At 36.3% G+C, this 21,442-nt stretch overlaps 1 protein-coding gene across 3 annotated transcripts in view; it reads right to left on the reverse strand.

Annotated features, from left to right (window-relative positions):
- nr5a2 (nuclear receptor subfamily 5, group A, member 2) overlaps positions 1-21,442 on the reverse strand; it is an 87,128-nt gene that overhangs the window by 58,566 nt on the left and 7,120 nt on the right. For all 3 annotated transcript variants that reach the window (NM_001313729.1, XM_087302370.1, XM_087302371.1), the window contains one exon: positions 14,238-14,932. In NM_001313729.1, coding sequence (NP_001300658.1) covers positions 14,238-14,932 — 695 coding nt within the window. The remainder of the gene's footprint in view (positions 1-14,237; positions 14,933-21,442) is intronic.

A 21,442-nucleotide genomic window follows, 5' to 3' on the forward strand; every position in this document is an offset into this window, starting at 1 on the left:
GTACAGTTAAATATAAGTGTAAACCTAGACCTGACTCTCCTTATCTATTGTCTTCTGGAGCTTTCAGCACGGCCCGAATAGACAGCTGGAAATCAGAGGCAAAAATAGACGTCACAGTCAGTTGCTGACAGTGGAAACCTCACGCCTGCAATCATTACTACAAGTTCATTAAACAATGAAGGATGCCGATCTGGACGAAGAAAAGTTAAAACTTTTGGGTGGCGCTGGGGTTTTATGGTTTCGTTTTAAAGCTGTTGGGTAAAACAGGTGCAACATTACAGCTGCTGGGCAAATTGAATTTACAAGTGTTAAGCAGGCGAGACTGAGGAGAATAATTATGGAGTAAAAAGAGTAGAGGCTGAGTGGCATTTCAGCAGCCTGATGTCACTCTCATGCATTTATATATACTAGGGGTGCCCAAACTTTTTCGTATGAAGGGAAAAAAAATAAATAAAAAACTATACAACAATAAAGTTGCCATGGATATTTTCCACATTTTTTTAAATAATGTTTCAAACAGAATAAAAACATTACTTTAAATCATATTAACTGATGCAGTATAACTTTTTAAATGATAACTTACTGCAATAAGAACACCACTCAGATGGGATGGCAATGGGCCAAATCCAAGGGTGTAGGTTTGCTCTTCACATTGGTGAGGACATACAGTACATCTCTATAGAGCATGCAAAGAACAGCACAAATTCTCTTTCATGCTTTTAAAAACTTGCTTTAAACTTAATAATATGAATAACAATTAATGAAATGTGTCCCATGCTGCAAAAGTCAATTTACTTTTTTTTTTTTTGCAATCTGGCTTTGAGGAGATATGAATGTAGAGAAATTTAAAGAGGCACGTGATGCAATTTAACCGTTTCATCCCGATGATTATTTTTCATGAAAATCTTCAAAATCGAAACTAAATTTCTAATAATTACACAGTCTGGGTAATATTATTATGGTGGACTCTAATTGAACTTGACCTTAAAAAGCTTGACTCATTAAACAGTTACTACTTATGTCCACGTCTTGTACAGTGAAAGAGGACTGAGAAAATTCCTTATTTTGGCACTTCCCACATTCAAATGCAATTATTAGTGGGGACATTTTAGTATTTGCTGGATATTGGTGGGGACACATCCCCTCCATCCATGCCAAATCTACGCTCTTGGCCAAACCAAAGGTTACCGCTTTTTCCCACGGGTCCTAGTTTGGGCATCTCTGATTTATACATTTTAAACATGTTAATAGTTTTATACAGTAGATATATTTTTACCCAAATATTAATCTTCTTTCTATTAAATTTATTGTTATCTTACTTATTGTTATACTTTAATACTTATGGTTTTACCGTTTTACTGTTTTACTGTTTATTTGTTTTTATGCCTTGAAGTAAATAATTTTGTTAAAAGTGTTAAGTTAACTAAATCAATTTGTGTTGGGACAACATTAATGTATTGTGAGAAAACTCTGCATTTATTTTACAGTGCTCCAGGATTCATTATTAAAAATTTAATTTCAATTTCATACCAAGAGTTAACACGAACTAACAATGAATTACTTTATCATTAACTCACATAAAAAATACTGTAATAAATGTTTTAGTAAATGCACTGAAAAAAAGTGTTGCATGCAGAACTGTTGCAAACAATTTATTTGTGTTGAATTTAAACAAATTAAATGTAATAATGTTCAACTTAATTTGTTTGTTTAAATTCAGCCCAAATAAATTGTTTATAACCACTTAACGTAAAAAAAAAGAATTAGTAAATCCAAGGAATAATCTTTGACCAATTTTTTTTTCAGTACAACCTTATTATAAATGTCACATTTATATACACTGTAAAAATGCAGGGTTCCACACAATTAATTCATGTTGTCCCAACAAAAATTGATTAAGTTAACTCAACACTAACAAATTTTTGTGGATTAAACATTAAAAAATTAATCTGTCTCAATGAAATCTCAAGAATTGTGTTGTCAGCTTATTTTAAATAAGTAGTTTGAACGAGCAAACATATATTTTTTGAGTGTATTTAAAAATGCAAATTTTATATTTAAAAAAATATTTCAAAGTACATTAAACCGTTTGTATAATACAATTATTAATAATATTAATTTAGATTACACAGTAATAATATAATTTTATTTATTTATCTAAAAATATTATATAAATATCACACTGTAAAAAATGCTGGGTTCCACACAATTCCTTCATGTTGTCCCAAAACAAATTGTTTAAGTTAACGTAACAAACAAACGACAATTAAGTTGTCCCAAAAAAATCTCTGGAATTGTGTTGTTTCTGCTTATTTTAAATAAGTTGTCATTTTCTTTTCGGCTTAGTCCTTTTATTATTCAAGGGTCGCCACAGCAGAATGAAAGGCCAACTTATCCAGCATAGGTTTTACGCAGTGGATGCCTATCCAGCTGCAACCCATCACAGGGAAACACCCATACAAACTCATTCACGCACATTATATATAAATATATAATATAATATATAATACAATGGCATATTTTGCTTTTATGTTGCTTTAATGCTATTTCAAACACTAAATCAATATTATTCTGTGTTGTAGAAACGTTTACTATATATTGATATAGTAATTTAAATGCACGCCTGATATTACAGTTCTTGTAGCAGAATCTATTTTGCCACTATCTGCAGTCATGAGGGCAAATGTGCAGTTGTTTGCTTGCCTCTCGACCAGTACATAAGGGGTGAAAATGTTGATTGAGTTGATTTGTTAGCTCAAATCAGCCTTTTCCGAGCATTTTGTCTGATGGTGGTTTTTGGGGCTTCGCTCTACATCCTGGTTTTAACAAACCTCCAGCGGGGCCAATAAAAAAGGCTTTTACCTTTAATCGCCGCAAGATAATATCAAACATTTGTCCCTTTTCTGGTGCGCAAAGTGCTTACAAATGCCCACGATCAAGAAAAGTGAACATATTTTGGTATTTCTTGTTGTTATTTCCCCCATTTTAAGAGAAGTGAAGGTCCATCGGCTCTTCTGCAGGATCCACAACTTCGTGACAGGCTTTTATCCTTCATCAAAGCCACAAGTGGATGAACAGACTCTTCTCCGACTGCTCAAAATCGCTCCCCGGAGTCACAGACGGGCCCTGAGGGGGGTTCGGACCCTAAATCTCTCCTTTTAACAAGTGTATGCACTTCCTTCCTTCGCCCGGTCAGGCCTTCAGGGTGCAGGACGCTTTTTTTGTGGGCAGAAAGTATGAGTGAAGTTTGACCTCGGCTGCCATATAGAAGGGCTGAATGCAATGGCCTGTGGAAGATGACTGTGAATGTCGCTTTTAAGAGCTGCCGTCTGACGTAGATGCAAATTTACTGAGTTGGGATGCATTTATAGGTCCTTCAGGAGGGAAAGTTGTCTCTATAAGGTACAGCGTTGATGCAATAAGGACAAAATAGCTGCTCGATTGATGTATGAATTAGATTTTTGCTTTTTTTATATTGATCAAAAACACATTAAAATAAGGTCTTATTCTGAAACAAGGTTTGAGAACTGCTAATTTGTTTATCAAGAAACATTTCTTACCGGTTTCCCCCACAGTACAAAGACATGCGGTACAGTTGAATTGGGTAGGCTAAATTGTCTGCAGTGTATAAGTATGAATGAGTGTGTGTGGATGTTTCCTAGAGATGGGTTGCAGCTGGAAGGGCATCCACTGTGTAAAACATATGCTGGGTAAGTTGGCATTCTGCTGTGGCGACCCCAGATTATTAAAGGGACTTACACGAAAAGAAAAGGAATGAATTAATAAATGAATATAATCATTTGTTTACTTGTAGCACAGTAGTGTGGCGGATGGCGTTGATTTCCTTCAGGTGCTCAGGTTTCCCCTACAGTCCAAAGACTGTCCTATGTCATATAATGGTGAATTGGGTGAACTAAATTGGCCGTACTGTTTGAGTGTGTGTGTGTGTGTGTGTGTGTGTGTGTGTGTGTGTGTGTGTGTGTGTGTGTGTATCCAAGAGTGCATGGGTGTTTTCTAGTACTGAGCGGCTGGAAGGGCATCCGCTGCGTAAAACATATGATGGAATAGTTGGCGGTTCATTCAGCTGTGGTGACCCCTGATAAATAGGGGACTAACCAGAAGTAAAATTAATGTTTATTTATTTATTTATTTATTTATTTATTTATTTATGCAGTTTATGTCGGAATTGATTATTATGATGCTTCTAAACCAGAATCTACTTTCAAAGTGAATTACAACCATTGATTAACAGAATCAAACTACGTGTTTCTAATTATCCTATAAGCTTTATTATGTGATATAACAGAGGTCATAACATGTGTATCAATAAACAAATGCTTCCTCTTAGCAAGTTTTTTCAGCTGAACATTCACAATATAAATAATTTTGATTCATGGACTCAAATAATGTCACTATTTTAGTTATTTGTCCACTCTGTTACTGTGATATTTTATTGAATTTCTCATTTACTTTGTAAAACCTACAACATTGTGAAAATGCATACATTTCTTTTTTAGACATGCATCTGCTTTGAGGTGAGCAACTTGAGCTAAAAAAACAAATGGGTGGAAAATCTAAATTCTGTTATTGTCACAATTGTTATTGTACTTGTGTATATATATATGTATATAGGGCTGGGCAATATGGTGATTATTTCTTTCACATATTGAACAATAAGGATATTTATTTCGATACAAGATGTTTATGCTTCCAGATGTAAAGGAGTCGCCCAACAATAACTGAAGCCACAAAAATGAGAGGGTTCATTAAATATCACAACCTATTATTTGGTGGCCGATAATTTTCAGGGGCTCAATTCAACATCAAAATAGTTTATCGGCCGAGCACTAATATATTATTAGCCCTCCTGTGATTTTTTTTTCTTTTTAAAATATTTCTCAAGTGATGTTTAACAGAGCAAGGAATTTTTCACAGTATTTCCTATAATATTTTTCTTCTGGAGAAGGTCTTATTTGTTTTATTTTGGCTAGAATAAAAAGCAGTTTTTTGTTTTCTTTAATATTATTTGCCCTCTTAAGGATTGTCTACAGAACAAACCATTGTAATCCACTTGCCTAATTACCCTAACTTGCTATATATATATATATATATATATATATATATATATATCTGTGTGTGTTTGTGTGTTTGTGTAAAGGAAAAAAAAGGCATCAATTTTGACTGCCTGACTTAATTAATGTAATTATTATGCGATTTAATAGAGGTCGTGACTTGTTTATCAATTAACAAATATTTACTCTCATCTTTTTTTTGCTCTCCAGCTGAACGTCTGAGGTATTATTAACTTCAGTGAGGCCCCGAAAACCTGAACTTCACGACTGCAATATTTATGAAGTGCCAAAACACCGCATTCTTCCAGAATTCATGACGATACATGGAGTTTTTGTCCATTTGTGCATTATTGATGAACGAAAAAAGGCCTTTGTGGACATTCTCCTGCTGCCCATCTCGTCTGATCAAACACGCATTGTTACCACTGGTAAAAACACACAAACACACACAGACAGAAAAATATGCCTTACGAAAACTCAAACGCCATCGCCAATTGTGGCCCGCCAAGGGATATCATCTATCAGTGGACAAATGCAGGGACGAGAGCGCAGCTTCTCAAATGAAATAATATATCTTTGAAAGCCTACGCCTGCACTGGGCCCAAAGCCCCATATATCAAGTGTGGATCCGGTCCAGGGGCCATTAACCTCCCACCTGTTTCCCCCCCTGTCCTTCAGCACGCACCCCTGCCCTTGGTGCCGCTTCTGGGGCTCGTCCCGTGACAATAACCCCTCGACGCCACACGCCGGCGCAAAGCGGAGTAATTCAAATCTGCCGGAGCAACGACAGGGTTACAAATCTCCGGCGAGCGAGGCTGTTTGTCAGGACGGGCGCAGGTTTGACCTCAGGCCGTCTGAGAGTCACGGGGAGGGCAGAGACGCTCTGGACGCCTGCGCTTGTGGAGGTGCCGAGAGATGGGGATATAAATCCTGGACAAGTTCACAGATCGCGAGCGCAACGCCTTATTAATTTCTGCAGACGCGACGGACACGGAAATTACTGTCGCTGACCTGCAACCTTTGAAATTGGACTGGCGGATTAACGCTGAGGGATAAAAAAAAAAAATGGGGGAAAAGATGAGAATGGTAATGTAGGGTGAAAAACTAAAATGAATACATGTAGAAAATACACAACATAAGCACAAATATAGTAAATAAAGAATAAAAAAGTTATATTAATCAAGGGTTGAAATCTAAAATTAAACATCATTAGATACACTATATATGCAGTAGAGTTGAAGTCAGCCCCGTTTATTTTTTTCCCCAATTTCTGTTTAATGGAGAAGATTTTTTTCAACACATTTCTTAATATAATAGTTTTAATAACTAATTTTTAATAACTGATTTCTTTTATCTTTACCATGATGACATTAAATAATATTTGACTAGATATTTTTCAAGACACTTCTATACAGCTTAATGTGACATTTAAAGGCTTAACTAGGTTAATTAGGTTAACTAGGCAGGTTAGGGTAATTAGGCAAGTTAATGTATAATGATGGTTTTTTTCTGTAAACTATTGAAGAAAATATAGCTTAAAGGGGATAATAATATCGACCTTAAAATGTTTTTAAAAAAAGAAAAACTGCTTTTATTCTAGCCGAAATAAAACAAATAAGACTTTCTCCAAAAGAAATAATATTGTTAAACATACTGTAAAAATTTCCTTGCTCTGGTAAACATCATTTGGGAAATATTTAAATAAGAAAAAAAATTAAAAAGGGGTAATAATTCTGACCTCAACTGTGTGTATATAATAAATAATATAATTATATATAGTAATTTGAATGTCAAATTTATGCAAAAAAGGGAAAATCTTAAAATGTTATTAAATACTGAAGAAAAAAAAAACGTAAAAATAAAGATAAATATTTGTGAAAGTATGCGTGGTAACATAATAACGAAATAAATTAATGCATAATATATCTATATAAATGAAACTGGACTGGTGGATTAAAAAAGAGAAAAAAATGCTATAAATATTAATGCAGTTGGCCACTTAAAATGAATACGATTTGCTAGTCAAAAACAAAAACATTTTTTTATTATCGGTGTTGAAAAGAGTGAAGACCGTGAATCATTTTTATGATTCTTTTATAAATGGAAAGTGACAGATTTATTTGAATCAGATGTTTAATAAGATTATAAATGGCTTTTTTTGTCATTTTGAATTTGTATGCATTCTTGTTGGAAAAAAGGATACATTTCTTTAAAAAGAAGTTGACCTTTTATATAGACATAAAGAAAATAAGTATTAAAAAGATATAAAGAGCAAAAATATTTTCAAGCATAAAAGGTTCATATATATGAATACAATGGTTTGTAAATGACTTCAAAGAGATTTTGAAGACTTTTAAAAATCTTTTTTGTGACTTAATTGTCCAAATGAGGTTCCTGTATAATAAATATTAAGCAAAGAAAATTCTGAAATCATGAAAACTACCTTGAAAAAATAATTATTTCTAAGCAATTTTACTGTGCAGTTTACAATCCTAAAGTTTAAGTAGAAGAGGATAAATATACTGTACTGCATGATACACATAATATAATGCATTATATTGTATTATTTATTGTAATTATATACCAGTCTAACATTATATTTAATACACAGCAAAGAGATTTTAGGGATTTAGTATTTTTTCAGGTAATATTTAAGTTTTAACATTATCATAAACATTTCTATGACTTTGGATATATAATATAACTTAATATAATATAATATAATATAATATAATATAATATAATACATGCATATATATATATATATATATATATATATATATATATATATATATATATATATATATATATATATATATATATATATATATATATATATATATATATATATATATAAATTTTTATTTATTTACAGTAAGATTAGAAATTTGGAAAATATCTTTGTAAAACAAGATCTTTACTTAATATTCTATATTGAAATAAAATAAAAAATATATAATAAAATATAATATAAAAAATTTGTAAATATAAATAAATATATATAATAAATATATAGTATATACTAAATACCAAGATCAATAATTTTATAATATTAATTTTATAATACATAAAGGCTGAAAATCTAGTATCTAAAGGTTAAGAAAAATCTAAATATTGTGTAAATCTTCTTTAAAATGGTTATAATTTTATAATACATAAAGGCTGCATAACAAATACAAAGTGAAATATTTATATGAAAATAATATAAATATGCTGTGTAACTAAATACACAATTTGCATATTTTATATGATTACATTTACCACAAAAATACACAAAGCACACAGTCCATGCCATGGCTTGAATGATTAGTGACCATCCAGTTAGAGTAACACTTAAAGTGTAATGTAAGTGATGGTCAGCCACAGAATGTCCTCTCTCTCCTCACAGCTGCTTTTCCAATAAGCACGAGGCTCACGGCTGGACGCAGCTTTGAGAACAAGGCCCTAATACAGTGCTGCTTTACTTAATGGCAGGCCTGGTAATGTCATTCAATTCAGAGTCGAGAGAGAAAGAGCAAAAAAAAAAAAAAAAAAAAAAGAAGAAGAAAAGAAGTGCCTAACAGTCCCCGAGCAGCCGTGAAAGAATAAAAATAAATATTGGCGCCACATGTCAGGGTATTGTAAGTTTTGCACAGTTGACTTTTATCAGCTCGGAGGACTAAATTTAAGGCAGTACATTTGTGCCGCTGAAGTACATTGTGTTTGGGGACCGAATCGATGCACAAATTGCACGGAAACCTCACAAGAACGATTAAACCAGCGGTGAATCTGCAAGTTTTAATGCCATTGTGTGGCTGAGGAAAAGCTAAATGCACGCATCCTATTCGGTAAACAATAGCCAGCCAGCTACAATGAAAGGGAGATCTCTCTATGGATGTGAATCACTCTCCACGTTTTGGGCCGGGCAGCGAATGACAAACACGCACAGCGGCTTCATAGCAGCTCGCATTGTCAGTTCTGACAGTAGGAGGCTTGCATCTGTTTCCACCACCGCCTGCTAAACATGACTCCCACCCTTAGCATGACAAACCAGCCAGACGACTGGCACGCACCTTCAAACGCACACACAAACACATGCCAATGCATACGCAAACATTTTAGCAACACAGAACCAACAGCTAGTTAGCATAAAGAGGCTAAAATACTGAACTAAACTGAACTTCTGAATACTGGACTGACACAGTTTCAACTTACTAGAACTTCCATGTTAAGCTGCTTTTACACAATCTACATTGTTAAAGTGCTAAAGAAACAAAGAAGAATCAAATTAAATTGAATTAAAATGGATTTTAATGCAACTTTACGTAAATGGGCTTCTTAATATCAGTCAGAATGTATTAAAAACCTACAATCTAATGCATGCTTTCTTTAGTTTGGAGCTGTTTTGTTTGATTAAATCTTTGATAAAATAGCATTAATATTGGTAGTAATATTTCAATAAATATTGAGCAGGTAATTTCTTGATTACTGTATTGCGTTGAAGATGTGTTTGGTTGTGTAATGAGACTTGACAGATATAGAATAATAGCTGATATTTATGTGCATTTTACAGACGATTTAAATTCATTTACATCCAATATCTTCCAAATTGACAGCCAAATATCACCAAATTGCTATATTTCCTCCCATATAAACACATCAATGCATTTTTATTCAGATTTTACCCAAAAGCTTATTTCAAAATAAATTAGCTTTCCATTAATGGATGGTTTGGTTTGATAGGAGAATATTTGGTTCAGATTTGAAAATCTAGAATCTAAAGGTTAAGAAAATAATATTTAAATGAATACTGTGTAAATCGTCTTTAAAATGGTCTAGATTAAGTGCTTTGCAATGAGTTTTTATAAATCATTAGTAGGAAATGTACTAAATTTCTTCATGAAACATGATTTACTTTACATGATTTTATTTACTTAATATTCTAATGATTTTTGGCATGAAAGAAAAATCAATAATATATACTGACATTCTACCAGAAGTGTACATTATATGAAATATGTCATTTATTTAGTTCTCATAATAATTTTCTTTATTAAAACACTTTACAAATGTACAAACCCTGTCATTGTTCTTGTCCGCAGCTCAACCTACAGCTTTAAAAGTTTTGTTTTGCTAAAAACTGTTAGAAAAAATATTTTAAAAAATAGCAAGTTTAAGGTGTTATCATTCACATCAATTGGTTTAAAAACATGAAATTATAAATATATTGTGCAAATAAACACAACAAATATATAATACAAATATATTTACAATTGTTCCCAAGTTTCTGTCAGTCCTGTCACATTAGCATTAAATTTAACATAAAATGCGTGCAATACACATTTAGGGCTATCGGAAATGACATCATTTGATGGAAAAGCTGACAGTGATAAGAGATGTGTTCTATCATTGGATTGTATGATCTTAAGCTTATTATTGTATCATTTTTTGAAGACGGCAAGCTTAAGTCGGGCCCTGTCACGTTTCTGGTAAATTGTCCTATATATATATATATATATATATATATATATATATATATATATATATATATATATATATATATATATATATATATATATATATATATGTCCTATACATACCTGCGCAACATGATTCAGGGTAACATATAATCATATATAATAAACTCCTGATGCATCAAATATTATACAGTATTTTGTCTAAAGTGTTAACCAGCCTAAAAGAAAACCTGAATATTAATACAGATTTCATATGGTTAAAAGTCTCCTAAAACTGTTTTTTTGCAGCCACAAAATTTGTCATGTCTGTGATCATTTGGTAGCTACGCTAATTCCTCTCCTCTTCCTCTTTTCCTAAACTTTACAACTTTAGCGTCGCCCAAGTGTGAGAAATGGCCATCGGAATGTTCCTCTCAGTGTCTGAACACAATAGTGAGCTCTCTTCAGAGATCCCATCATGAGCAAATATTTATGAGAGCTGTAACCGAAGTCTAACTTATGGAAACTAAATCTTTAAACACTTGGCAGACGCTTCACACCGGGCTCTATTACGAGAAGAAATTCTTTTGTTCTTACGACGCTAATAATAGCGCTGTAAATGTAGATATATTTATAGCTGACTCGCCACCCTCACAGACAAGCCTTATATTCACTTGCATTTCCTCTGTTTATTGTATGCTACACCAGAGATTTCTCATTGGCTTGCTAGCTAAATGTTCGCTAAAGTTATGTGTTTACACATTTCTTTCATTAATCTTGTAGATAAAGCTTTTATTGTTGTCTGTGGTGCTGTTGGATAACATACTATTCATATTTGAGCTCTCCGCAAACAGGTGTTTAGCTAGCATATGCTAGTAGCAGTGATTGTTTACACAGGTGCTGCTCTATAAACACACAGAGGAGGGCTAGCGCAGTATTGCTAGTGTGTGTGCAATTGAAATAGATGATTTCAATTATTAGCATGTTGATTCTATGTTTCACTGAATCTTCATTATGAATTAATTCAAAAGGAGGCTCCATTTACTGCATTTCCCTGCTATTAAACCTGAATATATAGCTCTCATCTTGATGCTCGAGCTTTATTTGAGCTCTCGAAAGATGAAGCTTGTTAAAATCGCTACGTTATGTGGGATAAACCTCCATCAGCATCACAAAGCTCTGTGGGTAACAATAGCTGTACGAGTGTTCGCTAATTAGAGTCAGGAGTGGGTTCAGACTTTCTAGTGCTACCTTTTTTTTTGTTTGCGGTTTTTGCGTTAGCACTCCGGCGTATGATTTAGAGAGGGCACATGAGAGCTGAGCTAATTACAACTCCAACACACCACACTACGACTGCTAATGTCAAATTCGACAGCTACGCCCTTGTCTCTTTTAACAACTATTGTGCTAAACAATTAGCCAGGGCGAGAAAGTAGTCATAACATCAAGGGAAAGCTACTCCACCACGGCAAAAGGTGAAGTGCAAACACGATTAAAGGTAAATCATACAGACAGCAATTAGCCATACGCAAATGCTAATTCATGTTAAAGTGGGAATAAAGTGCTTGCACTCAAAAGCGCAAGAACAAATAATAAAACTCTATAGGGGGAAATGTAGCATTCAGCTTTATAGCAAAAGCACAAAAACTGACAAATAAATTCTATCATGGCTGGCTTTTTGGACAGAAAGTGTTTAAAAAATGTAAAGATTAACCATTGGTAATGCTATACGTTAGTCAATAAAGAGGGATGAACAGCTATTGTTCTCTGAAATGTGACATTATTTATTTTCACATGATTTCTATTTGTTTAGGCCATCAGCAATCCCAAAAGGTGCTAATGAAGACGTCAGTGGCACTTTACTTTGGCTGAAGACCCTGATTTCAAAGCGGATGTCCACCCCAATAATCACAACGTGAGTATTTCCAAAATAAATAATATCGGCCATAACATCAGATTATATTTCAAGCATACACCAGGTCAGTGCTCGGTATAAATGAATTCTAGAGCGTCTCATGAGCTATTGAACGTGATGAGAGGAAAACAATAAGGTGCCTGTAGCTCAAAGAGCATAACATGAATGATTTGAATTGGGTGCTGTCAGATTTCCCAGTGGCATATCAAAACATGTCACGGGCGGGTAAAATACAGCTTGCTCACGACCGAAATCTTTCACAAAGGCAGACATGCACGAGTTACTAAAACCCTCACAGTCTTCTCAATCCCATCAATATTTCTGTCAAGCAGATGTGTATTGTAGAAGAAAAAAAAAACTGGTTAAAACAAGAAAATAAAAAATGAACGACGCCAGACTGGCCTCTTCAGCTGATGTAGTAAACCTTCAATAATTGATCACTTGACATCATTTGAAATCCTAACACAAACACACAATGCATTTTTCAGGACATTCCCAAAACTGCTCACAAATAGACTTGAGACTCTGCAATTATTTATGGAAAGCTATGAACTAATTAGCTGCCCGGTCAAAGAAGAACATTTGTCTCATTCATATTAATGGTTTGACTGGTATACTGTAAGCCGAGAAACATTAACGCTTTATAAGTATGATTTATCAGAACATCACTTGATTATTTAAACAGAACTGATGTTAACTGATATTATTTTAATCAATCAAATTCTACTTGGATATACTGTAGAAGTTCACAAAAAAATTAAATTAAAATAAAAAATAAAATAAATTGAAAAAAAAAAAGACAAAGGAAATATGTAATTGGAAACACTTTCAATATTAATTTTCCAGTTGATGCATAACAAACAGAATGTTTGCATCTATAGTTTGCAGGAATAATCAGTCAATCTGCATCCATCCAAGTTTAAAGAGCTCAAGCTTTCAAAGTAGCACATGACATAAACTACACTGCACTTTTAAGAATCAGTTATCAGCCATTGGTGTGTACACTAATGTAGTTACCATAACAGTTAGTGAAGTTTATTTATAAACTAATTTTGAGAGGATCACGTTCTTATGATTGTTCATGGCTGGTCCCGCATTAGCTTACGATTGATTTACCAAACATATGATTCCTATCTCTCTATAAATCACCAGAGTTTCTTATCTCAGTATTTTCATTTTGAAGAACCGCCCCCCTTTACCCACCCCTAATCCCTCTCATTTTAGATGGGTGACAAGGCAGCCCAGTGATTAGCACTGTTGCCTCACAGCAAGAATGTCTCTGGTTAAAATCCCAACTAAACCAGTCGACATTTCTGTGCAGAATTTACTCGTTCTCTCTGTGTTCGCTTGGGTTTTTCACAAGTTCTCGGATTTCCTCCCACAGTCCAAAAAACAAACAAAAAAAAAAACATATAACCTAAGTATATTGAAATTACCAAATTAGCATCATAGTCAAGCTCCTAGCAAGATGCATATCTCTCCCTAGCCATACCTATATCTGTCAATTAGCCAGAAATAAGTGGGGGAAGTCCATCGAGATCTACCTGAGCTCAAACTCCACTCTCGCCCTGCTAACAGGAGGGAGCCCAGGGCTCAAGGATCTTAAAAGCTCAGAGCTTTTTCCCGAGACAGCATGCCAAACAAGCTTAATTATCAATCATCAGCTAAGTGTGAACTCTTGAATAATTTTTTGTAGGAATGTTGCTGAATTTTAGGCCAACAAACATCCTGGCTGGTTGCAAATGCATTTAAATACCTTGACATTCATGACCACCAACTTTACTTTCCTTCCAGAACAATGAAAGGGTCACATACCTTTAGTTCCCGGAAGAAGATGCTGCTCCTGGCCCATTCTACAATGGAGAACAGTGTCTGGTCAGCCATCTTGCACATTAGGCCGAAAGTGTTGAGTTTCTCATGCTTGCCTCGACTGGCCTGTTCCTGCTGCAGGTACGCAAGGATCTTGGCTTGCACCTGGGGCTCGTCTGGCTCACACTTGAGCAGCTCCACCACTAAGTGAGGGAAGGAGGGCGGCGATCCGCCTGCGTAAGCTTCTACGTAAGGGTAGCCCATGAGGGACTCTGGCGAGCTTGTGTAGGGGTCGGGATACTCTGATTTGATAGTGCGGCTCTGGAAGTGACCATACGCCTGGTAGCCTTGCAGTCCTCCGGCATGAGGTGGCATGGCCATGCTGACTGGTGAAGTGACGAAGGGGCTGCGGTCAAAGTCTGCAGGTGGCAGGCCTGCGCTGGAAGAGCTGTGGTGGTGGTGATGGTGGTGGTGGTGGTGATGGTGGCTCAGTGGAAGCCCCTTGGAGGCAGAATGGATGTTCTGAATGGCAGAGGTAATGGTGAGGTCTGCTGGGACGGTTTGCATGACTTGAGTCATGGCCTCCAGCTTGAGTCCGTTGGCCCGGATCAAGGCTTTCTTCTGTTGCTTGAGCGCCCGGTCTCGCTTGTACATGGGGCCGAACTTGTTGCGACCTCCTCTCATTCGATCGGCTCTCACAGCTTATAGAAGGACAAAGCACAAAATTAGTTGATCATAAATAATAGGAACATCACAGAATTCACACAATAAAACAGTAATTTAGAACTGAACTGATAAAGATGATGGCAATGCACACTTCTCCAATAGGTACTGCACTTAAAATTGGAATTTACTTCATAACCATTTAAGAAGTATGTTCTATATAGTATGAATATGAGCAGCATGAATGAACTACTACATACGCCATTTATCATCACATGACCTAGCCATATCAGTTGCATTGCTTCACTCCCATTCATAAATTCTCTCATGTGGACTCGTGGGATAGCAAAGTGTTCATTGGATGTACACTTCATCTCATCTTCAGAATCTGGCCAGAAGTAGTAGGTTATCCATCATCATTAATTCTGGCCAACTGTTTAGAATATTTAGACACACTACTCAGCTCGCATACTGTTTCTCACATACTACAAAGTAGGAAAATATGCGATTTCTCATATGTACAATTCAGTACAATTTTTCTTAAACCCAAAATTTTGGGTTTAAGGGTGGGGTTTGGTGCCACATCTCTTTTTAAAAATCTTACATTTACATTTTTCTGAACTCATATGAATTTGAGCAAATTAGCCACTAAATGAAAAAAAAAAAAGTTACATTCCCCTGAGATCACGCTGGGTTTGCCACATAGCTTTCTCTAGCTGTGGCCTCCATTACACTCACCCCCCTAAACCAATAACATAGCCCATGTAGATCTGCTAGACTGGTGAGCATGGGAGGTGGGCACACTTCAAAGATCCTAAAGGTTTGTCTGTTGCAAATGCGCCACTTCAGATCAGGGGATTGAGGTTATGTTCTCACTTGCTCTCATTTACCTCCTAAACCTCACTCTGACCGGGGTCATGGTACCAATATAACTCCTGTGGTTCTACTTAAACTGCACTTGATGGGATTTGGACTGTGGATTCCAGCATGGAAAGTGGGCTAGTTTACTCTGAAAGGCATGGGCATGGGCAATGTGGGTGATTGCCCAGGGCGGCATCTTGCTAGGGGTTGCATGGAGACCCACCTGCTCTTCACTTTCGTCCGCAAAAAGTCGACATGAATACTGCAAGGAACTGGTATCTTGCTAGGGGTGGCATGTGGAAACAACCCGCCAACCCCCCTTTCCGCTCATCACTTCTGTCCGCGACATCAACGCCACCCCCACCCCCGGTCTTCACTTTCATCCGTGGAAGGGCGGCACAAACACCATGAGGGCAGCATGAACATTGTTTGCCTAGAGCGTAAGTTAAGCTTGCACTGCTACTGGTGATCCCTAAAGGTTAATTTCTACGTCTGCGTTGAGTGATTGGCGTGACCCACAGTGCCTGCCTTGTGCATAGTTGCGCATTAATATTTCTGCATGCTGTTTATGTTTCTCTGCAATAACACTTCCAAAGCATTAGCTGGCAGTAGGTTTTTATGCTCCTCTTTGTCGAGTTTCTTTGCAGGTGTTTTTGTTTTTTCTGAACGCTACCTTACTGTACAAGTAGCTAAAACTCGCTCATTCTGAGGCAGGAACTGGAGGATGTGCAACAACTTTAATCATAAGATAAAAACACAAAACTAAAGTGCCCCTCTGGAGCTCCTCTTTAGGACTAGACGCCTGTAAACACTCGCTCCATTGGGTTCACAGCTCTCAGCACTGCCTACACTTGTCACAGCTACCAAGCTGACCAATCACAGAGCTTGTGCTATGAGTCATTGCGACATGTAGTTACATTATTTGAGCAGTACATGTCAGCATCGGCATCAGCCACGGCGAGGGCTATGTGACCACGCAAAGGCTACTTGGTGCAGAAGTAAAAATCAGCCTTAAACCTCACCTCCCATCATGAAAATGGCACCAGTGTTACACTAGTAATTCCAGCATTGGTGGTAGACACAAAAGGTTTGTCTGTTGCGTCTCTTAAGACCATAAGATTAGGGGAATGAGGTTTACTCAGACAGCTGCTCTCTTTTACACTCCAAGCAATCAGTATAATTTTTATCTATGCATTTTACAGTCAGTGGTGTTAGTTGTGTTACTGCCCGAGCAAACAGTTTTTTTTTTTTTTTTCAAAGCCAGACCTAGAGCAAACGCAGCATAATCGAGCCAGAGGACACAATTTGGAGAGAAACGGTGCTAATGATTCAATATTAAACTGAAGCGAGGCAAAGTCAAGCAGACGAGATCATCATTATGGCAAATAAAATGAAGAGAGTGCCACTGCCCGGAAGCGACTCTGATCCCCGCCACAGGGCAGTAGACTCCACTTTCGTCTGCTGGGTCCCATGTTAATTATTTATGCTTAATTATTTCTTTTTATGCTCCACATTGTCGGCAGGTGGATGGCTGGAGGTTCCAGCAGAGTGTTAAACACACAGTAGCAGCATATGTGCTTGTGGACACATTGGCTACTTGACCACGCTCGTTAGGCCCTAATATCTCGCAAACGGTAGATCTTAAAAAATAAAACAATTAAAAGGAAACCCTCGGTCCAGCAGCTGCCTTGGGAGTAATTTTAATGGTCCTTGTCACAGCGGTGAGTTTGTGTTTGTGTGTGTGTGTGTGTGGTTTCACCACGTGTGTGATCTGATTGATCCGGTGAGAGCAGGAGGCAAAGTGTTGCCACGGCGATCCCGCTGACAGCTCTTGTAACATCCAAAAATGATTCCAGAGCAACTTGGTGGGGGATTTTTTGGGGGTCTTAATGTGGTTGTTAGAATATCCAATCAGAAAAAAACTGGTAAGTTTAACTATTAATGATTCCTGAGCAACAGGGTAATTAATGAGCTGGAAACTAATAGTCGGCCCTTATGGGAAATCACAATTAGACCTGCGACTCAGATCATGAATGCATGCTGTACCCCCATGCACGCTTACACACTCTGTCTGACACCATCCCCCTCTTCCTTTTTGTCTTCTGATAAGATTTTTTTTCTCACTGCGTCTAATTAAACAAGGTTATTTACATGCATGTCATACTGATTTTTTAGGCATAAGACAAGGGATTTGTGTGTGCAGTTCTGACGGTATTAATAACAGTACCACACTGCCGTTGCAGCTCTATGTTGCTGAGCATGGTATGCAAATACTTACATGTATAGAATTTTTCAGTTCAACTCATCTTTATTTCTATAGTGCTTTTACAATGTAGATTGTAACAAAGCAGCTTAACATAGAAATTCAAGTCATTTAAAAGTTTGTCAGTCCAGTATTTTTTGTAGAATTTCAGCTTAGTTCATTTCGGTGTGTTTAATATTCACTGCTGAAGTTCCAAACATTGAAGAGCATCTACATTATCATCTACATTAACTTTGTGTGTGTGGCTACATTTAGAACAGCAAACAGTATGCAATTTACTGTGTGCACAGTATTGTGAAACGTGTGAAATGCCATACCATAGTATTCAGGTAATTTTGCAGTATGTATATAGTAAACTCATATTATGCACTGTGTGCAACTTTGTGAGCTATCTTTTAATATCCAAAGTAGCATACTACTATATTGCAACTTCTGTTGCCGTATATAGCTTGCAACTGTGCACACTATGCAAAGTTTCTCTTTGCATAGAATAACATTCTGTGGGTTTTTGGCTATATTTAAAATAGCATTGTACTATACTATTACCAATATTGCAGTAAATATAGTATGCATACTATGCACATATGCAACATTTTTATAGCTACTGTATGTTTGAAATACAGTACTACTACTATCATATTTGAACAATACAGTATGCACACTTCATGCATACTTAATCTTTTAGCGTGCATAAAATGATCTAGCATGTTCTCAAAAAATAGCAAGGACTAGCTTACTCATTCATTCATTCATTTTCTTTTCGGCTAGGTCCCTTTATTGGGCTAGAATCGCCACAGCGGAATGAACCACCAACTCATCCAGCATATGTTTTACGCAGCCGATGCCCTTCCAGCTGCAACCCATCACTGGGAAACAACCATTCACACTCATTCACACACATACACTACTGACAATTTAGCCTACCCAATTCACAATTCACCTGTACTGCATGTCTCTGGACTTGTGGGTGAAATCTGAGCACCCGGAGGAAACCCACACGAACAAGGGGAGAACTTGCAAACACCACACAGAAATGCAAACTAACCCAGCCGATGCTCAAACCAGCGACCTTCTTGCTGTGAGGCGACAGCACTACCTGCTGCGCCACTGCGTCCCCCCGCAGTAGCGTACTCCACATTCCAAAATGCAACCTTAACATTCCATAAACCGAAAATATTAATTTAACCCTTTTATTGACTTATAGTTTGTTGCTGGCAAAAAAAACAAACTTTTTTTCCAGCAAAAATCAGTCTGAGGCACTCGAAAAATGTGGAAAAATATTTTTGAAAAATCTTTTTAATATTATTTCACATTTTTCGACTGCCTTAGACTGATTTTTGCTGTTTATTCTGATGAATCCTTTACCCAAAGAGGATCGATACATTATTTAAGCTACCACAGAGCAGTTTTTATTTTCATTTTTAGCTAGCTTTTTTGTAGAATAGTGCAAACTTATTCAAAACATTTAGTAAGTAGTATGCTAGTATTATATTCCAAACACAGTGTGCTTCCTTTATGTACACTGTGAGAGTTTGTAGTCTGTACTGCACACGCCTGTGTGTGTGTGTACATGAGTTATAAAACCACTTTGCGAGTTACTCAAATGGCTTGCGGAAAGCAATTGCCTTGGTAATAAAAGCAGTTGCCTGATCTAATTTACTTGAATTGGCCGTCCATAGATGTTGTTTGTTTGTGCGTGTTGCGCGTCTCTGTAGACGGGGCCCGTCTGGGCAGATTCGAGCGGTGCTTATTGTCTGATTTATGTGTGTTTAATATACAGGAATATTAAGCGTTGCTTGGGCGAGAATCCCTGTCCTATCACAGGCATATGAATGCCTCCCCTGGCCGGCTCCTGACACACAGTTTGTCATGTCCGCTGGAGCTCTACTCCATGCGCACACATGAATAGCTATGATACCTATGCATAAGTAATGGGACAGGCTGCCGCTGCCACCGTCGAGCGCGCCTCTGCCCCCAAAAATGACAAAGTGCACCATGCAAAACGCGGAGCATGTTTTGAATATCCACAGTAAAGCTGCGGCAGATCGTCAGATTCATCAAGGCCCTTAATATGGATAACAGACGTTTGATGAAATCTAAACTATTTTACGCTCCGCTGTGCACAACATTGGACTCGAGCAGAATGAATAAACGCTCGGTCAAGTCTAGAGTGTAGCTTCTTTTGCTCAATGCTGATTTTACAGAGGTTAGAAAAAGAGATCAGATTCACTGTCTTAATCTGTAGCCACAAATATATGAAGGAAGATAATTACAGGCCTTCCTTGAAAGACATAACATACTCGCCTGTGCTTTTTAGAAGACTTTAAAACAGCAGCGTTTTCTTATCTGTGTTGATAATGGAGCTTCCATGGAGACACAGAAGGCCACTTGTCTGTGTCACGCTGATATGGATGTTTTGTTTTGCTACTTGTTCAGTTATAGTAAGTATTGCACTTAAATCAGCGTGGTGAAAGCTTTCTGATAATACACAAAGAAAGATTTCAACTGAAGCACTCATTTCCGGCACGTTCGTCACTACAATGTCAGGGGCCCGGGGCATCAGACTACACTAATAGATTAACATTGTTTTATTTATTTTTTTTTTTAAAAATAAAGTTAAGTCACAAGTGATTCATTCTAGGTCAAGCAGTGTTATTATTATACAGATTTTTAAAAGTTATATACTATATTCTATAGAAATGTCTTTAAAAAATACTTGAGATACTATGAATTGCCACCAATTGTGTGTTGTTGTTATATTATTACTTTGAAATTTAAATATAAAATATACTGAAATTTTTTATAAAAAACTGAATTTTTTAAATATTGCTATAAAAGCAACATATTTTACATTAATTATTGTATATTTATTTTATATAGTTATTAATAATAGGTTCATTATGTAATAATTTATGTTTATTATAAATTATTTTTATTATATATATATATATATTTTTTATAATTACTTCATTAAAAAATTATGTAATTTTCAATTAAGGGAATTTTAAGGTAAGCAGCAGTAGTAATTATATTTTTGAAGCTTACAAAAAATTTCCTAAAATTGCCTCAATTTTATCACAAAATTCTGCACCTTTTGGTTGCAGTAAGTCTGCTGTTAAGCCATATGCATGAAACATATTGCTGCGGTTTATATTCAAAACACAATTTTGGTTAATATTTTCCATCTCTGCAGCTTTCCTTAGCAATACGAGCTATCAGAAGAAGCCTGTGGGGAGTATTAGCGAGCGCTCATCTCTTTGGACGGCTTTGACAGGGTGCTGGAGGGCCTCGAATACTGTTGGTAACATGCGGCAGCAAATCAAAGCCAGCTAGCAATAAAACGACACTGCTAGAAATTCTGCCCTCCAGCAGTTAAACAATTAACAGTCATACATCGACATGTTAAGGGGAAAGAATCATGTAG

This window comes from Danio rerio, chromosome 22 (genome assembly GCF_052040795.2).
Source record: "Danio rerio strain M-AB ecotype USA chromosome 22, GRCz13ab, whole genome shotgun sequence".
Taxonomy (NCBI): domain Eukaryota; kingdom Metazoa; phylum Chordata; class Actinopteri; order Cypriniformes; family Danionidae; genus Danio; species Danio rerio.